Source organism: Chanos chanos, chromosome 16 (genome assembly GCF_902362185.1).
Source record: "Chanos chanos chromosome 16, fChaCha1.1, whole genome shotgun sequence".
Lineage (NCBI taxonomy): Eukaryota > Metazoa > Chordata > Actinopteri > Gonorynchiformes > Chanidae > Chanos > Chanos chanos.
In genome coordinates this window covers 8,315,133-8,335,950 of record NC_044510.1, presented here as the reverse complement: position 1 = coordinate 8,335,950, position 20,818 = coordinate 8,315,133, and the positions used below count along the sequence as shown (strand labels likewise).

The window sequence follows — 20,818 nt, the reverse complement described above, 5'->3', positions numbered from 1 at the left end:
AACGATGATAACAATTATAATAGGGATGGTAATAATTGTCTAAATAATAGTATTAATTTTATTTTATTTTTTGTTTTAAAATGCCTTTATTGTACGTTGTTTACTCTGTGTATGCATTATACTTGTTCTCCAAATTCTGTTTTGAGTTAAGAAAAAGAAATGTGCCTTTTTATATTGCTTGTCATGACCTAACTCAGTCTGTCTCACACTACCCCTGTTCCTTGCTTATGTTTCATTTAGCTTCAGGAAAAGAAAAGAAAAAAAAAAGATGATAAAAAAAAAGAAAAGAGAGCCCTTTTCTTCTTGTGCCTTTCTGTGTTGTTAACTGTGTCGTTCCCTTTTTGCTCTGTGCCAGTCATTTTTGTTTTTCGTCGTTGTGTGTGTGCGTGCGTGCGCGCACGTGAGCGTGTTACCGTGTCCGCCAGTTCAGTGCCTGTCTTTATTTCCCTTCATTTTTCTCTCAAACTGTAATTCATCCCTCTCTTTTTATCCACTGTGTCAGCCAATTTTTTCTTCTTTTTTTTTTTTTTCCTTTTTTCTACTCCATCATCAGCATTGTCTTATCTCTGATTTCTATCTTTCTTAGACATTATGCCACTGCTTCCTTTCTCTTCCTCCTTGTTTTGAACTTCTATTTGTGCCTTTTCTCTCTCTCTTTCTCTCTTGGGTCTCTTTCTCTCTCTGTGCTGGGACCGTGTGTTGAGGTGGGCAGTGTTGTCCACGCTGTGTAATTAGAGTTTCAGGTACTACATTAAATTTAATGATGATGATAATAATAATGATATGATATAATATAATTATACTGAAACAAAGTGTCTTTGTGTTTTTAATGTGTGCAAGTGCGTGGGTGCTGTTAAAAAAAAAAAAAAAAGCGAGATGATGTTTAGCATGAGGAACCGGTTAGGAACTAATGTTCATGATATGTGCTCGTTCATGAAGTTTGCCGGCCACTTGGGCAGATCGCGCGCCCGACAAACTCGCTCACGCCTTCAGCGACCTCCCACTTGCCTGTGGCGCGCACGAGGCTAATCCATTGACTTGTGCTGACAATTTTGACCTAGCAGAAACAAATACGGTGTTTCCTACTTATATTGGTGTGCTGATGACATGCCATCGGATTAAACTGGGTCGGATATTGTGGTTTCAAGGAGAAGATTACCAAACTCAATTTAGAGGAATTCGGAAGCAACTATAACAGACCTTAAGCTAGTGGGGTTGCTAGCTTGCAATAGGAAACATCGGGGGAAACTGCTAGCTGCTTAGCAAAGTTCAGCTATGTCTTGCCGCCGACAGAACGTGAGTTGAATTTTAAAACATCTTCCTGTGGTTGGTGGGTCGCTTGGCCTCTGATGAAATGTTAAAATCACGCTGACTGAGCTCATTTGTTCAAGTTTGTATATATCTGTGTTGAAGCGGATTAACAGAGTGATTAAATTAATTGGTGTTGGCACATCCAACTTTCACATTCATTGCTAACCTAGCTAGTTTACAGGTTAGCTAGCCGCATCTAAATGTTTAAACTGTTGTCTCTAATTTTTGGTTGCAATAAACGGTGTTACCCCAAAAAAAGTGCCTCAATGTAATAGCCTTTATCGACACAGCAACAACCCGGACCGGGCGGTCGCAAAACCTCAAATGGAACCACTGGGCCGACCGGCATGTCATCTTCAGCCGCCGGGAGCAGCGCCAACCGAGCAACGCCTGGAAGGTATTTTCGTTGGCCTGGCCAGCTATCACAGAAAGTCCGGGGATCGTGAAAGCCTAACTTGAGGCCTACCGGTTAAAGTGGGCGTGTTTGGTGCATATATTGTACGATACTGAAAGAACAGACCAATAGGTGAATCATCTGCAGAGTAATATCTCTCAGCCAATTGGTTAAGAGAAAGCTGATGATTGTCATACAGTTCGGCAAATCGGGAGCAAGCTGGTACCTAACATCAGCGGTTTACTTTGGGGACAGTGTTACAACCAATGAAGTTGAGATTTGAATTGATCGACGTGAATGTGGGCCAAATACTTTTTTAGGGTGGGCTAGAGGAAGAGATTAGCAGTGTTTTGTTGTTGTTTTCTCCAGCTCAAGGATACTGAATAGTGTGTTTTACCTCTCAACTCGAGCCATTTTTGACAGAGACAACGTCGGACAAGAACAAGAATGCATATGTCAAAAAAGTAATGCAATTTGAGAGGTTTACCGATGACATCGTGGCTAATAAGCGTAGCGATCTATGGTGCCATGAAATATAATTGACTTCAATTTACGAACATGAATAGCTCGATAAACCGACTTGTCTCGTAATTTAGCGGTAGCATTAGCCACGTTGCCTTATTTTCAAGACATGTGTCGCGTTATATTTCAAAACAAACAAATGGACAAAAACAAAACCGTAGATACTGCTACTCGTCTCTTGTGTTCTTTAGTACGAATTGTCGATTGCACATTGTAGATGCTTTTATATAGCTAATGTGTTAGCTTGCTCTCTATTGTTGTGAAAAGACCCTGTATGGTTAAGTAATCAGTTCCGTTTCTAGAATTACCTGTCTGCTGTGACCAAAAAACACAACTAAATAATGTTGTAATAGTCATGCAGTGTCAGTCCAGCAGTGTCAACGAAATGACTTTGGTATTAGTTGATAACTGTGCTCTTCTAGCATATTGATAGCGGTTATGTAGCCTGTTAGCTGTTACTTCTGCTTTCTATTAGTCGGCAGCAGTTGCCGGCGAATACTGCCCGTCCGCTCTCCTTTTCATGACGGACGTGTTAAAACGCACGTGAAGCGCCTAAGAAGGAATTTTGTCTATTTTACGATAAGCTGCCTTTGCTTTAATGTTGAAATTTCCTCTCGTTTTCTCATAGGAACAGAAACTCTGTAAAACCTCCTTCGCAGTCTCCTCCTGTAAGTATCACATTTCTAGTAGATTCTTTAATTTAGCCGTTACACACGCAGTTCCTTTTGCTTTACACTTAGTCTTTTGTCGTTGGTGGCTTTATGTTTACCGCTCTGCACAACCTATATCTTATGTCACTGACTTTCTGATTTCGTGACATGTTGTGTCAGAAACTGGACGCTGGCTGGATATGTCTGTACAGTAACTATTGTTTTCATTTTTTGTTTGGTTTTGTAGATGTTTGAAGGAGTCTACAACAATGCCCGAATGCTTCATTTTCTTACAGCAGTGGTGGTGAGTGTTGGCTTGGAGACAGAATTGATGGAGATTTACAGTAGTCTTACAGTTTGTAATAGTTAGAAAAATAAGATTGAAATATGAGTATATATGACTGGTGACAAGATGTCTTGAGCATATGGTAGTGTAACAGTTGAGCCTTTGTAATGGTTAGCTTTCTCTGAATCAGGGTTTAGTCAGAGGGAGCACAGCTGTGAGTGAAACCGTGTAATACGTAGGGTTTGTTCTCACCACAGCAACGCAGTGAATGTGACACAAAGCTGACACTTACATATGATGAGATCGTGCATCGTAAAAGAATCTCTTTTTCTCTTTCACTTACTCTCTGTCTCTCTCTCTCTCTCTCCCTTACTCAGGGCTCCACATGTGATGTTAGAGTAAAAAATGGAAGTATCTATGAGGGCATCTTTAAAACTTTGAGCTCACGGGTAAGAACCTCTCTTCGCTAAAGTTTTTACAGTACTCAGCTTCTGCACATCCAGCTCACGATACTGATACAGTATCACGATATTGCGTCCGAAAAAAAAGAGAAAGAGAAAAAAAAAACACTGAGCTAACGTAAAATGTTCCGGAACATACCATCCGTGCCATGCTGTTGTTACAGTACATGGTAGAACTACTGTAGGTAGTTTTTTTTTTTTGTTTTTTTTTTTCCTTCCCCTCTTCCTTCGATTTTGACACTGTGTTCTTGTCGACAGTGTGAGCTGGCTCTGGACGCAGTCCACAAGGTGAAGAGTGAGGATGGAGACGGGGGCGGAGGGGGTTCACCTGCACCCCCTAGAAGGGAGGAGATCACAGACACAATGATCTTTAACCCCACTGACCTAGTTACTATGACCTGCAGAGATGTTGACCTCAACTATGCTACTAGAGGTATGTTTACAAATCTCTTCACAGGAGCGGGCTTCTTTTATTACTTCTGAAAAAAAAAGTTTCAGTTTAGATATAGCATGGGTGACAATGTCTTTTAGGATGTTAGAGCAACACAATTTTTTTTAATCATTAAATATGTGTGTGGGTGCGGGTGCGGTTGTGTTTATAGACAGTTTCACAGACACAGCAATCAGTGCAACGCGAGTAAATGGTGACCACAGAGAGAAAGTTCTGCAGCGGTGGGACGGCGGAGACAGTAACGGAGAGAACTATGACCTAGAGACAGACACGGTAAGAGAGACAGAGAGCCATACACGCAAACACACACACCCATTCATAGAACTAGGAGAAAGATATTAACCCCCTTGCACAGCTAGAAAGTAGGTAAAATATCGCTTACTCGCCCTCTCTCTCTCTCTCTCTCTCTCTCTCTCGCCCTCTCTCTCTCTCTCGCCCTCTCTCTCTCTCTCTCTCTCTCGCCCTCTCTCGTTCTCTCTCGCTCCTCCTTTGTCTGACAGTCTAATGGTTGGGACGCCAGTGAGATGTTCCGCTTTAACGAAGAGACGTACGGAGTGAAGTCCACGTATGACTCCAGCCTCTCCATGTACACGTAAGACACGCCCCAAGCACCTCACATTGCTTTTACCTCTCCCTTTATTCATTATTTTATTTTATTTATTTACTTACTCACTTATTTATTGTTTTTACCCGTTTACTGGATTACCAGGGACCCTGTCAATGTCCATTTCTCACGACGTTTTAACTGGTTAATTTGTCGGTGGCTTATTTTCTGTATGAGTTTAATCCATTGATGAGAAGGGTGGGTTTAATTGGCGGCCATAAGCAGTTGTGTTACAGTATTCTGTTCTATAGTATCAGTATAACAGAATTGTTATACAGGTCCATATAACACTGGTATAACAATGATCCATAACACACACTCTCACACTCTCTCTCTCTCTCTCCCCCCCAGAGTTCCTCTGGAGCGTGGGAATTCAGAGGGCTTTAGGCAGCGCGAGGCCAGAGCTGCCCGATTGGCCAGTGAGATTGAGTCCAGTCCTCAATATCGCCACCGAGTGGCGCTAGAGAACGACGAAGGGAAATCTGAGGAGGATAAGTACAGCGCCGTGGCGCGCGACAGGGAACGGGACGGTCCGGAGAGAGAGAGGGGGAGAGACAGTCCTGGCTTCTCCAGCTCCGCGAGCAGGTGAACCCTCTTTTCTTACGCATTCTTAACGTCCTCTCGTTCTCCCGCTCTCACTTTCTGGTTTTTTTGGCTTATCGTAACGTCGTCTCATCTTCGTCCGTTTTGATACGTATTTTACCTGTACCTCGTCCTATTTCACTCACTGCTTTATCTTATTTTTTCTCTTCTCAGGGAGGGCAAGTACATTCCTTTACCCCAACGGGCAAGAGAGCGAGAAATGGGTGCCTCAGGAAGGGGCGACAGAGAAAGAGGGGGCGGTTTATCCTCTCTGCCCAATCGAACAAACAGACCTGCCCCTTCAGGCTCGTCCCCCAGACCGCCCCTCCCCTCGGGCAGCGGTCAGCCAACCCCGCCCTCTGATAGGAGCAGCCCCTTGTCAGTCAGAGGGGGATATTCTCCTCACCAATCACAGAGCAGTCCTCCTGCTCAGCCACGCCCCTCGGACCCTGGCCACTCCAGCCCTCCCGCCCCACACACACTGCCCCATTCGCTCTCTCATCCACAGTCTCTCTCTGACTCAGCACGCCCTGTGAATGGAGGTGAGTGTGTGTGTGTGTGTGTGTGTGTGTGTGTGTGAAGTCAGAGAGGTGGAGAGCTAGTCGTTATTTGTGTTGGACAAATTATTTGCCTCTGTGTTTTGGTAATCAGATCTAGACTAATATGTCGTAAGGATCATTTCAAATAACGTTGGAGAATGATATGTTTTTACAGCAGTACAATGGATAGATGTATAGTTCACGAGAGAAACTTTCAAAGTTCACCTGCGGGAGGTTTTAAACATTGTCTTTCTCCCTCAGTGTCATCCAGAACATCTCCCAAATCTCAAAGACCAGGACAGACCAACAGAAACCTCCGCAACTCCGGCTCCCTCTCCTCGCCTACGGGTAAACACACGCGCACACAGACAGACACAGACACACACACACACACACGCGCACACACACACACACACAGACACACGTGCGCGCACACACACGCGTGCACACACACAGACGCGCGCACACGCACACACACAGACGCGCACACGCACACAGACAGACACAAACACACACGCACACGCACACACAGACACACACATGCACACGCACACACACACACACAGACACGCACACACACGCGCGCACACACACACACAGACTCACTCGTTTTCAGCTTCCACATTCGTATAAAGAGTGAGGTGATATTCTCACACCCTCTCATTCTGTCCTGCTCTCTCTCTCTCTCTCTCTCTGTCTCTGTCTCTCTCTCTCTCTCTCTCTCTCTCTCTGTGTCTCTCCAGTCTCTCGTTCCCCAAAACCAGACGTCCCTTCCCAGGATCCCTCTCTGGCTGCCCCTCCTTACCTGGACTCCAAGCCCACTGGCCCCATTCTGTTCACTGTAGATGGTGAGAACTCAGGATGATAAAGACAGTCCTGATACTCAACTTACTGTTGCGTGTTGTCTGAAAAGTACTCTGCCATTGATGTAATGTCTGCCTGTCTCTCTTTCTCTCTCTCTCTCTCTTTCTCTCTCCCTCCCCCACAGTGAATGAGATTCTCGCCAAGGAGAGAACAGAAAGTTCAGCCAGTCCACAGGAGGGCAAAGGCAGCAAAGGTAATTTTCTTCTCTGCCTCCCCTGTCCACAAATATCCCAATCTTTTCTCCTCAACAGACTGTTTTTAGCATTTTCTCTGACACTTTTGTGGCATCTATCTATTTGTTCACTCCTTTATTTCGCCTTTTTTTTCCTCCTCCCTTGTGTTAGCTCCCTCAGTACAGCAGAGGTCACATATCGAAGAACTGCGGAAGTTCGGGAAAGAATTTAGGGTGAGTGCGTTTGATTTTCTTGCGCGCGAGTAAAAGGCTGCATTTGTTTACCGTCTTCAAAAATCTAATGACATCTGTCTGTTGCAGCTCCAGACTAGCTCCTCCCCCTCCAGTCCCAGCACCGCAACCACTCCCTCAGAGCCCGCTCAGTCGGGCCCCGCCCACCCAGCCCCAACAGACCCCGCCCCCTCGGCGGAAGCCCAGCCCGCACCGCCCACAACCCCTACCCAGGAGCCCGCGGCGTCGGAGGAAAAAGGGAGAGAGGGTAGCGCTGAGGCGACAGCGACCGCCACTCCCCCGCCCACGACCACACCCGCAGCCACACCCTCCTCCACAGCTACTCCTACCACCACGCAACCGGGCACCACAGACGGGCAGACGCCAGGGACGCCACAGCCTGCTAGGACCCCAGGCACTGAGGAGGGCAGACAGGAGGCCCCGGAGAGACAGGAGGGCGTGACTGAGTGAGTTTGGGAGAGTGTGTGTGTGCATAAAAGAGGGATTGGAGTGTTGGTGTGTTACTGTTTCTCACTGGTGATTAGATTACAGTAAGGTTGTTTTTTTTTATGAAATTGGAATGTCCCTCTTCCGCGACTGTTAATAACAGTCCCTCTGCTTTTTCCTCTGTCTCCTTCAGTCAAGTGAAGAAGTCAACTCTTAATCCCAATGCTAAAGAGTTTAACCCCACGAAAGGTTCTCTGAGTATGGTGAGTGTACCTCCCTCAAAACACACACAAACACAAACACACACACACACACAGAGTCACAGACTCCCATTGGTGTTTTTTTTTTCCACAGGCTAAACCCTCGTCGACCCCCACCCCGCCACGCCCCACTCCTCCAAGCCCATCTGTGATGTTGCCTCCACCAGGGCAGGGCGCCATCTACAACACCCCCTACCTCGGCTATGTCTCCCCCCTTCCCATACAGGGACATCAGGTACAGGTACGGCCCTCAGCGTGTGCCTATGCAGTTTCTGTGTGCCCACACGGACATGTAACTAGATAAAGGAAGCACATGGAAGAGAATAAGCGTGTGTTATATATGGTTCCTGTATGGATCATAGGGAGTCATGTGAGTGTAAATGGATTTGTGTGTGTGTTTTTGGTATTAACTCGGTTTGATCAATTTCTCATTGTGGTTTTGTTTTTTTTCTTTCTTTTAGGCCCCTGGGGTGTATCAGTACACCATGCCTACAGTCAACTCGGGCAAATACCCCAGAAATAAAGGTAACACACACACACATGCACACACGCTGTTGTTAATTCCGTTGTGTAAATGTTTGTTGATGACTGCACTAACCTTTCATGTTGTGATCTGTGAATATCTCCTCACCCATTAATCACTTCTCTCCTTTGTCTTTCTTCACCATCTCTTGTTCGTTTTCTCTCTCTCTCTCTCTCTCTCTCAGGTTCAGTGGTACCACCTCGCCCAGATCACAACTCATCAGCGCCCCCTATCCTCCAGGCGGCAGCGTCTGCGGCCGGCGCTCCGCTGGTGGCCTCCCCTTACGCTCAGTCTTACCTGCAGTACAGTCAAGTCATACCAGCCATGCCACACTATGCTGGACAGGTACCCGCCCCAAAACACAATCACACTCTCTTTAAAATCTCTCTCTCTCTCTCTTTCTCTTTTTCTCTCTCTCTCTCTTTCTCTCTCTGTCTCTCTCTCTCTCTCTCTCTCCCTCTCTCTCTCTTTCTTTCTCTCTTTCTCTTTCTCTTTTTCTCTCTCTCTCTCTCTCTTTCTCTCTCTGTCTCTCTCTCTCTCTCTCTCTCTCCCTCTTTCTCTCTTTCTTTCTCTCTCTTTTTCAACCAACCATACGCTTATATTAACCACATAAACTTTGGAAGTACAGTCGGCCCTCAGTGTCCGCGGGCGATTGGTTCCAGGACACCCCGCGGGTACCAAAATCTGCAGATGCTCAAGTCTCTTATATAAAATGACGTAGTATTTGCATATAACTTACACGCATCCTCCCATACACTTTAAATCATCTCTAGATTACTAATAATACCTAATGCAATGTAAATGCTGTGTAAATAGTTGTTATACTGTATTGTTTAGGGAATAATGACATGAAAAAAGAAGCCTGTACATGTCCAGTACAGACGCACCCATCGTAGGCCTAACTACACAACACATGCACTTTAGAAACAGCATAACATTTTCTTTCTTTCAACACTTACAGATTGCTTTCGTTCAAAGACTCTGAAAGAGAACTATATCAGGGATAATGCACAACAAGCCTGTCATTATTGCCAAATAAACCCCGAAAGGGTGATGCAGGACACCGGCGTGAAGCTTCAGGGTTATTCGGGGTTAATCCCACTTGTTACGGGGCTACTCGTTAAAGAAATCAATAATTTGACATGAAATATTGGTTTAAAAATTATTTTATCGCTTTCGCTAAGAAATATTGTCTTCTGTTAGATGCAGAACCGCGTCCGTAGTAACGGTCTGCTATTCATTGCGGCCGTCTGCTGTTCAGAAATAGAATGCCGTAACTGACCAATCAGCATCGAGTATTCAACAAAGCCGTGTAAGAAATAGAAAAAAATACATAGTTCTATTTGGAACTTTCTGGAATTTTCTTTTTTTTCTTTTGAATATTTTCGAACCACAGTTGGTTGAATCCGCGGATTTAGAACTCGCAGATGCGGAGGGTCGACTGTACTTCCTAATAAAAAAAAAAAAAAAGAAAAAACACATTAAGAGGTCGTGAAGCCGACAGCCCTACAGCAGCCCTTGAACTCTTGAATGTTGTAACACTGTTTAAACACAAGGTGGTGCTAGCTCCACACAGTCCTCTGTCTGTGTTCTCCTTTTGGCACCAGGTTACCAACATCCTCATGTGCGTCGCTCTGTTACTCTTATCTGTTCTGCTTACTCAAATTGTTTCTCTCTCTCTCCCTCCTCCCAGCCGATGTACTCCATGGTTCAGGCAGGTGCTCGGATGCTGAGTTCAGGGGGACATCCTCAGACGCTGGCCCCGCCCGGTCCACAGTACCCGGGCCAGGGCGAGGGGCCCCCGGGACCCCAGCAGGGCATGTATGGTAAGTCTGGAGAGACTGAGAGTTTAAACCGGAAGAGTTTCCAACAGCTTTATCGAGGATTGTTTTTAAAGAAGGCGGTGAGAAAGTGCTCTGGTGGTCCAGAGCGCTGGCATGGATGTCCAGATGTGTTTATGTCTTTGGTCTCCTAAAACATAGATTAGGTTAAACATGGCATCTGTGGAGACAGTTGCGTGTCTTTGGTTTCTCAAAGAGAGAAATGTTGAATGTTATGTAAATGAGTATAAAATTCTCTCTCTCTCTCTCTCCCTCTCTCTCCCTTTGTTTCAGCTCATCAGTCCTTCTCTCATCATTCGGGCTCCATGCATCCCCCTCAGCCCTCCAGCACCCCGACAGGCAATCAGCCGCCTCCCCAGCACCCAGCTCCCAGCCCGGGACAGGTAAACCGACCTGTCAGTCAACCAGACTCTCCAATCATATCATATAGGATTTTTTTTTAATATTTTTTTTCTTTTTCGGACTCTAAACCAATGAAAGACCCTTCCTGTTTTTTTTTTTTTTAATTTGCAGTGTTATCACAGCTTCACTGAGACTTTTGAGCGTTACCACAGCAACCGTGTTAATTACACCATTTTGAGTCTTTGAAATTTTTCTATCCTGTAGTTCTTGGTTTTGATTATTTATTCCCTACTTAAGTTAGATTTTCTAATTGAGTTTTATAAACGTGTTAGAATTTGTGGATATGTTATTAACCCCTGTTTCCTCTCTCTCTCTCTCTCTCTCTCTCTCTCTCTCTCTCTCTCTCTCTCTCTCTCTTTACAGTCGGGGCAGTCGGGTCCCCAGCCTCAGTCCCTGTACCACTCTGCACCCCTCTCTGCCCCCACGCCGCCTAACCTCCCCCCTGGGCACAGTTCCCCTCAGGCCTCTTACCCCCTACAGGGCTACAGCCTGCCTGGACCCCAACCTCTACCCCATCACTACCCCTCCATCAGCCCACTCACACAGGTAAGCACCGTCACACCTCACACTCACACAGCCTGGTCTTCACATTCTCACGTTTCTCTCTGAGTGTCACTCCATCTGAAAGCCCCTCTCTCTCACTTCCTCTTATTTATCTTCCGCTGTGTGTCATTTCGTAGGTCTTAATCTTGTGCTTGTTGTTGTCTTCCACAAATCTGCCCCCCCCACCCCTCTTTTCTCTCACTTTGTTTTTTTGTGCTGTCTCAAGCAGTCGCTCTGGAGCAGTTCTTACTCATTATCTTTTATTCCCCCCCACCCCCCTCGTTCTCACTCTCCACCCTCTTCTTCTTTCATTTTTGTAATCACTCTTAACGTTTCACACTTTCTGTTTTTCACTCTCTCTGTTTTGTCTAGTAACACTCTAAGGCTGTTCTCTTCCAGTCCTACATTTGAAATCTCTAGTGTAGAGGTTTTTGCAGTCGTCCTCTTTAACATTAGGATTGAGTCAGTGTGGTGTTTATTTTTTTTTTGTTTTGTTTTGTTTCTTCCAGTTCAGTGTTAGTAGGAAGTCACTGAGCGCGCTCTCTCTCTCTCTCTCTCTCTCTCTCTCTCTCAGACCCATGTCCCTGGTGGGCTTTCTGGGCCCCACCACTCTGGTGGCCACGCCCCTCCACAGGTGATGCTTCTCCATGCCGCTCCCCCGCCCCCTCCTCCGCAGCAGGGCCCTGGCTCCGCCCCCCAGCACCCTCAGCACGGCCCCCCGCCCCCACAGCAAGGGGCCCACTACGCCTACATCGGACACCCCCAAGGTGCGACTTCCCTCCCCAAAAAGACAGCGATTTACTCTGTCGCCACGAGCCATCGATACAGCGTAGTCAAGGGGATGGAGTTTTCCTCTAGTTCTTACTTAACACGACACTAAAGGCTACCTGTTTGGAGACATTTGATTAATGTGTATGAAATGCTTAGTATTAATATTATATGTTAATGTGTAGGGGAAATGTATCTGTTTGGAAGTAAATAACAGTAGGTACTACCATCCACAGGGTTTTCCAGTATTCAGCTGCTCTTTCAGGAAAGTGTGGAGTTGATGTGTTTTTTGAAGGCTTTAGTGTTTATTGTTTCTATGTTGATGTGTACCGGAGTAGTAACTCCCCTTTTAACCTTGTGACATTTTATACTGGGTGATATCACACAGTTACGTAGACCTTTCCCGCCCCCCCCAGCACTGATAATAAACACAAGCTATTGTTAGGAAGCGTCATTTTTGTTGTTGTTGCTATTTAGTGTGTGAATGATTATGACCTTTCTTCATTTTTTTTTTTTGTTTTCCACTCACAGCTGTCCAGGTGCAGCCACACCCACCCCAGCAGCTCCCCTTCCACCCCCCCGGGAACTGAGAGAACCCAGTCAAGGAGTGTGGAGATCAGAGCGTACCTGAGCCCCCCCCTCCCATTACCCCACCTGCCCCCCCCCCCTCCGCAACACACACACACACACACACAGAGAGACAGACAGACAGACGAGAGAGAGAGACAAAGAGAAAGACTTCCCTTTTGTTGGACTCTAGTCTGAGGCAGTACACACATATATACTGTCCCTCTGCAGAAAAAGAATAGAGTTTTTTTTTTTTTTGTTTGTTTGTTTGTTGGTTTTTAATTTTAATCATCTGCAAAGACTGATTTTTTTTTTTTTTTTTTTTTTCCCGTGGTCATTTTTAAGTTGAGTAGACGGGGACACGGAGAGTGTCCGAACGAGAGACGGAGAGAGGGGCAAGGAAAAAAAAAAAATGAGTAAAAGAACAACTTTTTTTTTAAAGAGAAAAAAAAAAGTGCAGTCCTCTCCCTTCTTCCCTCAACCCCCTAAACAAAACAAATAAATAAATAATTAAAAAAAAAAAGATTTAAAAAAAAAAGACAAAAAAAAGTTTAAAAAGTATAAAAAATAAATAAAATTTTAAACTCTCCAGACAGGTTGTCTTTGTGTCTTACTCCTATTGAAACTGGATTTTGTTGTAGTTAAAGGTAAGGCACCGACTCACTTTTGTGGTGTGAACTGATTTTATTTCGATAATAAACAAACACTGATCGAAAAAAGACAAACAAATACGGACACTGTCAGCAGCATAGCGTTTTTTTCCCCCCTCCAGTCACGGTAAGCACAACGTCACATCACACGAACAACATTATATTTCTCAAAATTGGAAAACTTAAAAAAAAATGACAAAGCCTGGTACTAATTGTAATTATGGTAAAAAAAAGAAAATGGCACACTGCGTTAATACTGTGCTAAGTTAAGAAAATGAAAGGTATAAACATTCTCAGTAGTTGTCAGCAAATCCTTTAAGGATTAAAAGAAAAAAAATGTTAAGTCCTATTTTAAACCCAACTTCTTTGTGGTTAATGTGATCATTTAAATATAACTCGGTCTTTCAATCTCACTACGCCTTTCGATCACTCGGGTTATCAAGTACACACATGACGTAGGCATGCGTCATCTCCTTAAAACGATTCAAGCCGTCGTATTTTTAATATCCCCAGTCTTTCCCGGTCACTGCCTCCATTCCCGGCATTTTCAGTTATCAAGCAAAGATTTCAGGTATCCGAAGGGGAGAGAGAGAGAAGAGAGGAGGGGGGTACATGAAAAAACCGTCACACGGAGGAATGATATAACCTTGTTCTCATGCCATTAAGTTACAGATTTAGCTTGGCAAAGTTTGATGCTGAATTTGAATGCTCAGATATAATGGTTTCTACTGGTTTAAATTCTATTCGATGCAAACCCCAAACCGTTTTCACAGTTTTTGAAATACTTTATATAAAATTAGTATTCATAGTATAACCTGACAATGCCACGTTGTTTGTCATAAATTGCTGGACAACAAAATTTCAGTCTTAGGTTTTACGTACTATCGAATGCAGGATCGCATTGCCCAAAGTAACGAATTACTATAGAGATGCTGCAGTGATTATGGTAAAAAAAATAGCACACAATTGTTTGGTTTTATGTGACTGATAAATGATACATCAGAAATGCTAATAACTTACAGTGGATGGGAGCCTGACTTGGAGCATTCACGTAGTCACCTTCTGCACTATCCATACTTCCCATGGACGCGGCTGAGGAGAAAAACGCGCGCACACACACACACACACACACCTATGTCAGAACTGTGTCATTACAACCATGAAGGTTTGAAACAATATGAAGATGTGTTCGTTTCTGAAGCAGCGTCCATTGAAGAAACAGACGATTATGAGCAAACAGCAACTTCTGTGTCTCTGTACGTTAATATTGTCTTGGCTTACATTTAAACTAGAAGAAAGTATTAGTTACAGCAACTTTAACAACCGAGGGGAGACAACCTACATACCATATTCTTTTTATTTTTATTTATTTGAAATCAAATGTTCCATGCCAACACAGACTGACAGCTAGCAACTGGCATAGATGCTAAACCGACAGAGAGCAGAGAGAGACACTTAATAGAAAACGTTACGTAAATCCATCCAGCCATCTGTCATACCTGGGGTCAAGGAACGTTCTTTTTGTACATTTTCGTAATTTGCCTCATAATCATCATCATCATCATCTGCAAAGACAAGATCTGAGATACTTTACCAGATGTTAAAGTTGTTAAAATAAGTCTTATTTCTACTCACTACGTTGTGTACATCGTACAATATACATTGTATGCATTCTCAGATGAATGAACTGTAAGACTTCTACCTGATTTGTTGTCGCCTTGTAATGACTGGTTTGACTCTCCATTGCCTTCCACGTTTATGTAATCTTGCCCTACTTTAGAAAAACATATTGTTGACTTAGTTGGGAAGCGCATTTTGTACTCCACGCCAATTTTGACCCCCACACCGTGAGTGTGCAGTCGGGTCACGACCACCAGTGAGCTAGCTTTACCTAACACACACACACATACATACACACACCATCTTCATGCACCTGTCCATCACTCAGCCCCTTTCTATCTATTCCAGGTATAATATCAGTCACTTTCTCTGATCTTTCCATACCTGAATTCTGAGAGGACGCGACACTCTGTACAGAGTGCCCTTGTGGGAGAGACGTTTCTGGCAACACGACACTAAAAAGAAGAGAAATTACAACAGTTTTCATCAGGGTATCAATTTCGGCAAATAACTATAAACTTGACAGTCTCCATAAAGCCTTGCCAGAAAGGATGGTCCAGAAAATCATTAACATTTTTGCAAGAGGCATCGCAAAAATGAAACGCATATCACATGTCTCTACATATACATAATCACAATTGCTCAGAGATGTTTCAACCAAGACTTCATCTTAGGAGCAAAAATACTAAAATAATGGAGCCTTTTTTCCCCTTCATTTCTAATAAATGCTTAAATTGATAGTATTTTTACAGTTTGGGAATGGCAATGTTACAGAGCCATTTAACACCATAACTTCCACTTTCATTAACTGTCTTTAATTAAAGCAAAACAAGATAATCAGCAATTATTAAAATAATCATCAAACAGCTTAAGGCAAAACTGAACATTTAGAAGAAGCAAATGAGATCTCCAGTTTGTACTGATAAACATATTTAATTGCTAGAAATTAAAAGGCACAACTGTAAAGTGAATGAAACAAATGTTACATATAATCTCTTGCTGAGCTTGGATCACAGTCGGGCTCCACATTTTTGTAGTCTGCAATGGACACACAGAAAAGGCTACTTAAAAACACGTTAAAAAAAACTGTCATAAACCCAGAAAAAAATCCAGTCAAAAGTGTGCAAATCAGCCACTGTAATATCAAGTTTTACACCAAATGCTCTAACAAAACCTTTCATTTTCACCTGACCTCTAGTTTAAGATGCTAAAAACTTGGTGAAATCTTCTCTTTCAGCTTTAAGCCATCCACACATTCAATAACTGAAGGCAGAGGATGAACTATAGCTGATAGCATAGCTTTGGAGACAGCAGTAACATGTATTATCATTCATTCATTCATTCATTCATTCATTCTCTAAGCCGCTCATCCTAACTAGGGTCGTGGGGTTGTGCTGGAGCCTATCCCTGTCCTCACTGGGCGAAAGGTAGGGGAACACCCTGGACAGGTCACCAGTCCATCGCAGACATGTATTATCAGTTGCACACGAAAAAAAGGGAAAAAAGCACTTGCTTTAAAAGGAGCAACCAATCAGGATCCAGGTTTTTTAACCCCCCGTTTTACCTAACTGCGCAACTGGGGGAGACAGACTCAATCTGGAATGCACTATAGAAGATGAGGGAGGAAACTAAGCTACATGCTACTATAGAAGATGAGGGAGGAAACTAAGCTACATGCTAACACATAAGCCTTCCTTGTCTGGTCTTGAGAAAATGTTAACGTTGATGGGAACTGTTAAATTTAACATACACGCTTGATGAGATGTCAGCTAGTGTTGGCGTTCATTAGTACTGGGCACAAGGACAGTACCCTGGCCAATAAGCATAAAATCCATTCAAGCACCACACTGCAACTGTTCTTCATTCATGTATCAGTATGCTGGGTGGAGTCTCTTGAAACTACTGAAAACTGAACCAGTGATACATTACAACACTAACTAAAGGAGGGACTTGTCAAAAGCAGTATTCAGCAGTGCACATATTCAACCACAGTACCGGGAAAGAGAGAGATTAGGAAATAACATTAAATGTTACATTTTATTTTTAACATTTATTATTTATAACTTATTAATCATTGATTAAACTTTTATATTGTTGACATGGGTTTCTGCTTACCGTCATTGGACATGTTGGACACATGACTTACACCTGTAAGAAGAACAAAATATATTACAAATACATTTCTTTAGTGTATTTCCTCTGACAAATCTCTTAGTTTCTTTATTCATGATCAGATCAGGGTTTTTTTATTTTTAAATATTAAAATCTGATTTTTTTTTCTTACACAATATGTTAATTTTATAATAATAAATTGAAAAAAACCCCCAAACTATTAACACCCTGCAGGCTGGATGGTAACGGCTGAGAAGGTCAAAGGTCACTCACCATCTTCAGACCGACAATATGAAACACGACGCGGGGCTGGCATCACGGGAGAACTGAAAGACAGAGAGAGAGAGAGAAAAATGGAGCAAATTCCAAAACGTGGAATTGCTTCTCCTTATTTGCTTCTTTTCTTTTTATTAAATCTCGCACCAGTTTTCAATCAGACTGTATGCGTAAAAGCAGATACAACTGAGGATGCTGTCTATCTACCAAGCAGAGAAGCACAGCTGAAGCGTGCTGGGCCCATAAGCCAAAGCTATGCCTTTATCCTCTCCAACTAATGGGTAGAGAAGCGGGCTTGATTAACAGTTCTTAACTAAAGCGTTTGCTGATGGGCAGGACAGTGTCCGTGCGCGTGACTAGACTCACGTAAGATGGGAATTCTGTGGAGGTAACGTGTTTTGGGTCATGATTGGAGGAGGACCGAGTGAGTGGCCTGAAATAGAAATTAAAAAAAAAAAAAGAAAGAAAGAAAGAAAAGAAAAAAAGAGACCCCAAAACATTAACAGCATTATCACACACCCAAAAAAATAATTTCTTTGCAATCTCTTCAGTGATTATCAATGCACATGTAAGACAGAGCAGAGGCCAAAAGGAACAGTGAGGTTATAATACACACTAAGTGAAAATAAATTCACCGTTAGGTTGATGTACACTGAATATTTTCATCAATACATAAATATTTACCTGGCCGTACAATCCCGAATGATGTAGATATAGGATACCTGTAAAGAAAGGATGAGTAGAACACATACACACACACCGACACACACACACACACACATACATTTCAGTATTTTCCCAAAACTCTCCAGTGATCTTTCCTGCTCTTGTCATTCAGCAAATACACTTTTGTTTATTCTGTTTCCATAAAGTCAGAATGATGAGTTACTAAGCAGGACTGCAGGACTGCCTCAACTGACTTGAGAACGGTATGGTCGTCGCTATATATTTTAATATGCAATCCGAATGTATTTCAATTGCTGAGGGACCAGTGGCGCCTTAGGAAGAAAAACGGATACTTTAGTTTCTGTTCAAGGGCTCGTCTCACTTCCAGTGCAAAGTTGGCAGCCATTACTAAAGTGGCCGATCCATTGACAAGCCTCAATTCTGAGCCTCACAAGGTGGTGACGTTTTTTGTTTTTTTTTTTCTTTCTTTCCTGCAAATAAACGCTAATGTCTTTCGATCTGTTTAACGGAGAAATCAGTCCGTCTAATACAGCTTACAGAAGAATTAGGAGTTTCAATGCATCGCGGTTTCGTGTACAACCTGGCACCCAGTTTTATGCTGCAAAACCTAGCTCATTCAGTTCCCGATCCGTTTACTCTCAAAGGGGTCGTCAGAAAATTGATTTAAAGGGCAATAATCAAAACAGTGAGTTATAGAACGTATCTACGTCACATTATCAGATTTCAAGTGAACCTTACCTAAATTAAAACTAAAATGAGAAGACAGAACCAGACCAAACCACGGGCGCAATGAGGATTAATCAGTCACTAAAACTGTTATAACGCATACAATATAGATGGCACCACAGAACCACAAGACAGACGCCTAACAGCACTGAGAACCGAATTCTGACGGACAAGAACCCTCTAGGCAAACGTATGCATTGGACACCGGTTTCTTGTACTTTCCAGCTGACATGTATAACATCAAAATATCCTTATGAAACCCCATAAATTAAACAAATTATTCTAACATACTAAATAATAATTCCCATTCTATACATCACACGGTCTCGTGTAATCACGTGGAGAAATATGTCTTTTATTTGCTTGTTTGTTTGTTGGCTTTGGCAAAGTCAGTTTAATGTGGGTATTACAGCCTAATCCGTTTATTCACAAACCTTGGGAGGAAGATCACAGATAGTAAATTCACCAGACAAGGAAAACTCCAACCACAAAGAGTACTTTTTCAGTAAACGTACTTCATTTCAGAATTTACTGTATTCTGTGTGAAATGTCTTTTTCTTTTCTTTCCACAATCATTAAATTAAATTAATGAATTATCTCTGAAAATGACAATGCCACAAAGACATTTAATTGCTTCAAGGAACAGCAAACATTGCACTCTGACCTTTGACTTTTGGTTTGGCCTTCAACCCTTTTAAAAAAAATGAACAAGAGTATCAGTGTCATATCCTACATCTTTTTTCCAGGCAGAGATTTACTAGCAAAATATGATTAAAAAAAGCAAACATAAGTCATCGAACATCAGTGTCAAAAGCCAGGTGCACAGAGTTTACTGCTTTGGCAGAACCACGACTAAATAAATATGCAGATTTCGAGAGCGAGCGCAGCTCACGGAGTTTGAAGGTTAGCACATCCTTGACAAAGCAATGCACACAAAGGCGTACAGGATTAAGAGGTTTTTGCCTGGCTGGCATAGAACCAGCAGATTCTGTGAAGTTAGCACAGCTAATTTAGCAGAACACCCAGCCTTAGCGGAATCGTCATGAGTGGTGATTTAAACATGCAGGCTTTGTTGAGTTAGCACAGTCGCGTTAGCATGTGGCTTCTGCATGCGGAACACATATAATGTGCGATAGTGCGGGATTTGCTGAGATAGCGCAGTTAACCGAGCATGCAGGTTTTGCAGGGCTAACACAACAGAGATGATCGGTTTTGCAGCGCTGGCTCAGTGAACAACTGGCGTGGTTTAGGAGGACATAGCAGCTAACAGAGCTAACAGAATTTATAAGTTTTTAAAGAGCTAACATATTTTCTTACCCTTGATAGTCCCCAGATGCGTATGCATAGTTCTCCGATATTGTTGCTAAAAGGAGATTGAAATACCAAATGAAAAACTTTTCGTCATAGAATATTTAACAAACTGTAAGTCACTCTGTCATGAACATTGTGTCCCAAATGCGTAACGGCACTTTAAGAATTATAAATAATTATGATATTAAATTCAATAGCATTTTGTACGTGTGAGATGTTTAAAAAAGTGCGAATGTATTTTGATTTCACTATATAATGGGCGGAGAGAATGTCTTAAATTTCAGTTTTGTGTGTGTGTGTGTGTGTGTGTGTGTGGGGGGGGGGGGGGGCGTCCTTACTCTGCCTGCTGCGTTTTTGGCAGTTGATGCATAAACTTGTCAGGAGAATGATTGATCCAAGTAATACTCCGGCAGTCACAAACATCAGTGTAGTAGGGTCCATACCTGCAAAGGCAGGGTATAAGACAAATCAAGAAATAAATAAATAAATCAGCGATTAACATTACGTTACCGATATGACGTAAAGTGTGGACATACACCCTACATATAATGTACGCTCTCTGCAGCCTGTTACTCCATCATTTTCTGTTGGAATCTGTGTTTTTCTTTTCTTTGGTTTTCTAGTTCCTAAGGAAACCAAATATCATGACGACGAGAGGCCAAACTAGCAAGGAGACAGTTTTCAGTCCGACACCGTTACTTCGATAATCCTGTTCTACGAAACTGTGAGAGGTGGCCCCGAAACATCATGACGGAATACATAGTATGTTTAAAATGTCAGGTAAATTAATTACGTAACGATGACTGAAGAGAAAGAGAGAGACTTTTATTTATTCAGCTCTTGCTGAAATAAAACAGAGCAACACAAAGATGAGACGTCCATCCTTTCATATACTTGGTGTGAAGTCACTGTTGTCGTGTCATATAATTATAGTGTCTCTGTCTCTTGTGTATTCATCATCATCATTTCTCAGTGTTTGACACGTGCACTATCTCTCCACATCTCTTTTATACTCTCT

At 42.8% G+C, this 20,818-nt stretch overlaps 1 protein-coding gene across 1 annotated transcript; it reads left to right on the top strand.

Moving 5' to 3' along the window:
• The first annotated feature begins 1,090 nt into the window (after positions 1 to 1,090).
• On the top strand, positions 1,091 to 12,476 carry atxn2l (ataxin 2-like). The gene is made up of 24 exons (XM_030793603.1): positions 1,091 to 1,296; positions 1,602 to 1,708; positions 2,856 to 2,895; positions 3,125 to 3,181; positions 3,541 to 3,612; positions 3,883 to 4,057; positions 4,227 to 4,348; positions 4,576 to 4,667; positions 5,031 to 5,264; positions 5,436 to 5,803; positions 6,062 to 6,148; positions 6,544 to 6,648; positions 6,789 to 6,857; positions 7,009 to 7,070; positions 7,158 to 7,534; positions 7,708 to 7,777; positions 7,869 to 8,015; positions 8,236 to 8,299; positions 8,482 to 8,642; positions 9,991 to 10,123; positions 10,412 to 10,521; positions 10,904 to 11,086; positions 11,658 to 11,850; positions 12,383 to 12,476. The coding sequence occupies exons 1-24, from the start codon at positions 1,276 to 1,278 to the stop codon at positions 12,439 to 12,441; spliced, it is 3,108 nt and encodes a 1,035-aa protein (XP_030649463.1). The 5' UTR covers positions 1,091 to 1,275; the 3' UTR covers positions 12,442 to 12,476.
• Positions 12,477 to 20,818: the final 8,342 nt, after the last annotated feature.

Coding starts and splice junctions, on each gene's coding strand:
- atxn2l (XM_030793603.1), top strand. CDS start 1,276: ATGTCTTGCCGCCGACAGAAC. Junction 6,858..7,008: donor GGAGGGCAAAGGCAGCAAAG/GTAATTTTCTTC, acceptor CCCTTGTGTTAG/CTCCCTCAGTACAGCAGAGG. Junction 8,300..8,481: donor CAAATACCCCAGAAATAAAG/GTAACACACACA, acceptor TCTCTCTCTCAG/GTTCAGTGGTACCACCTCGC.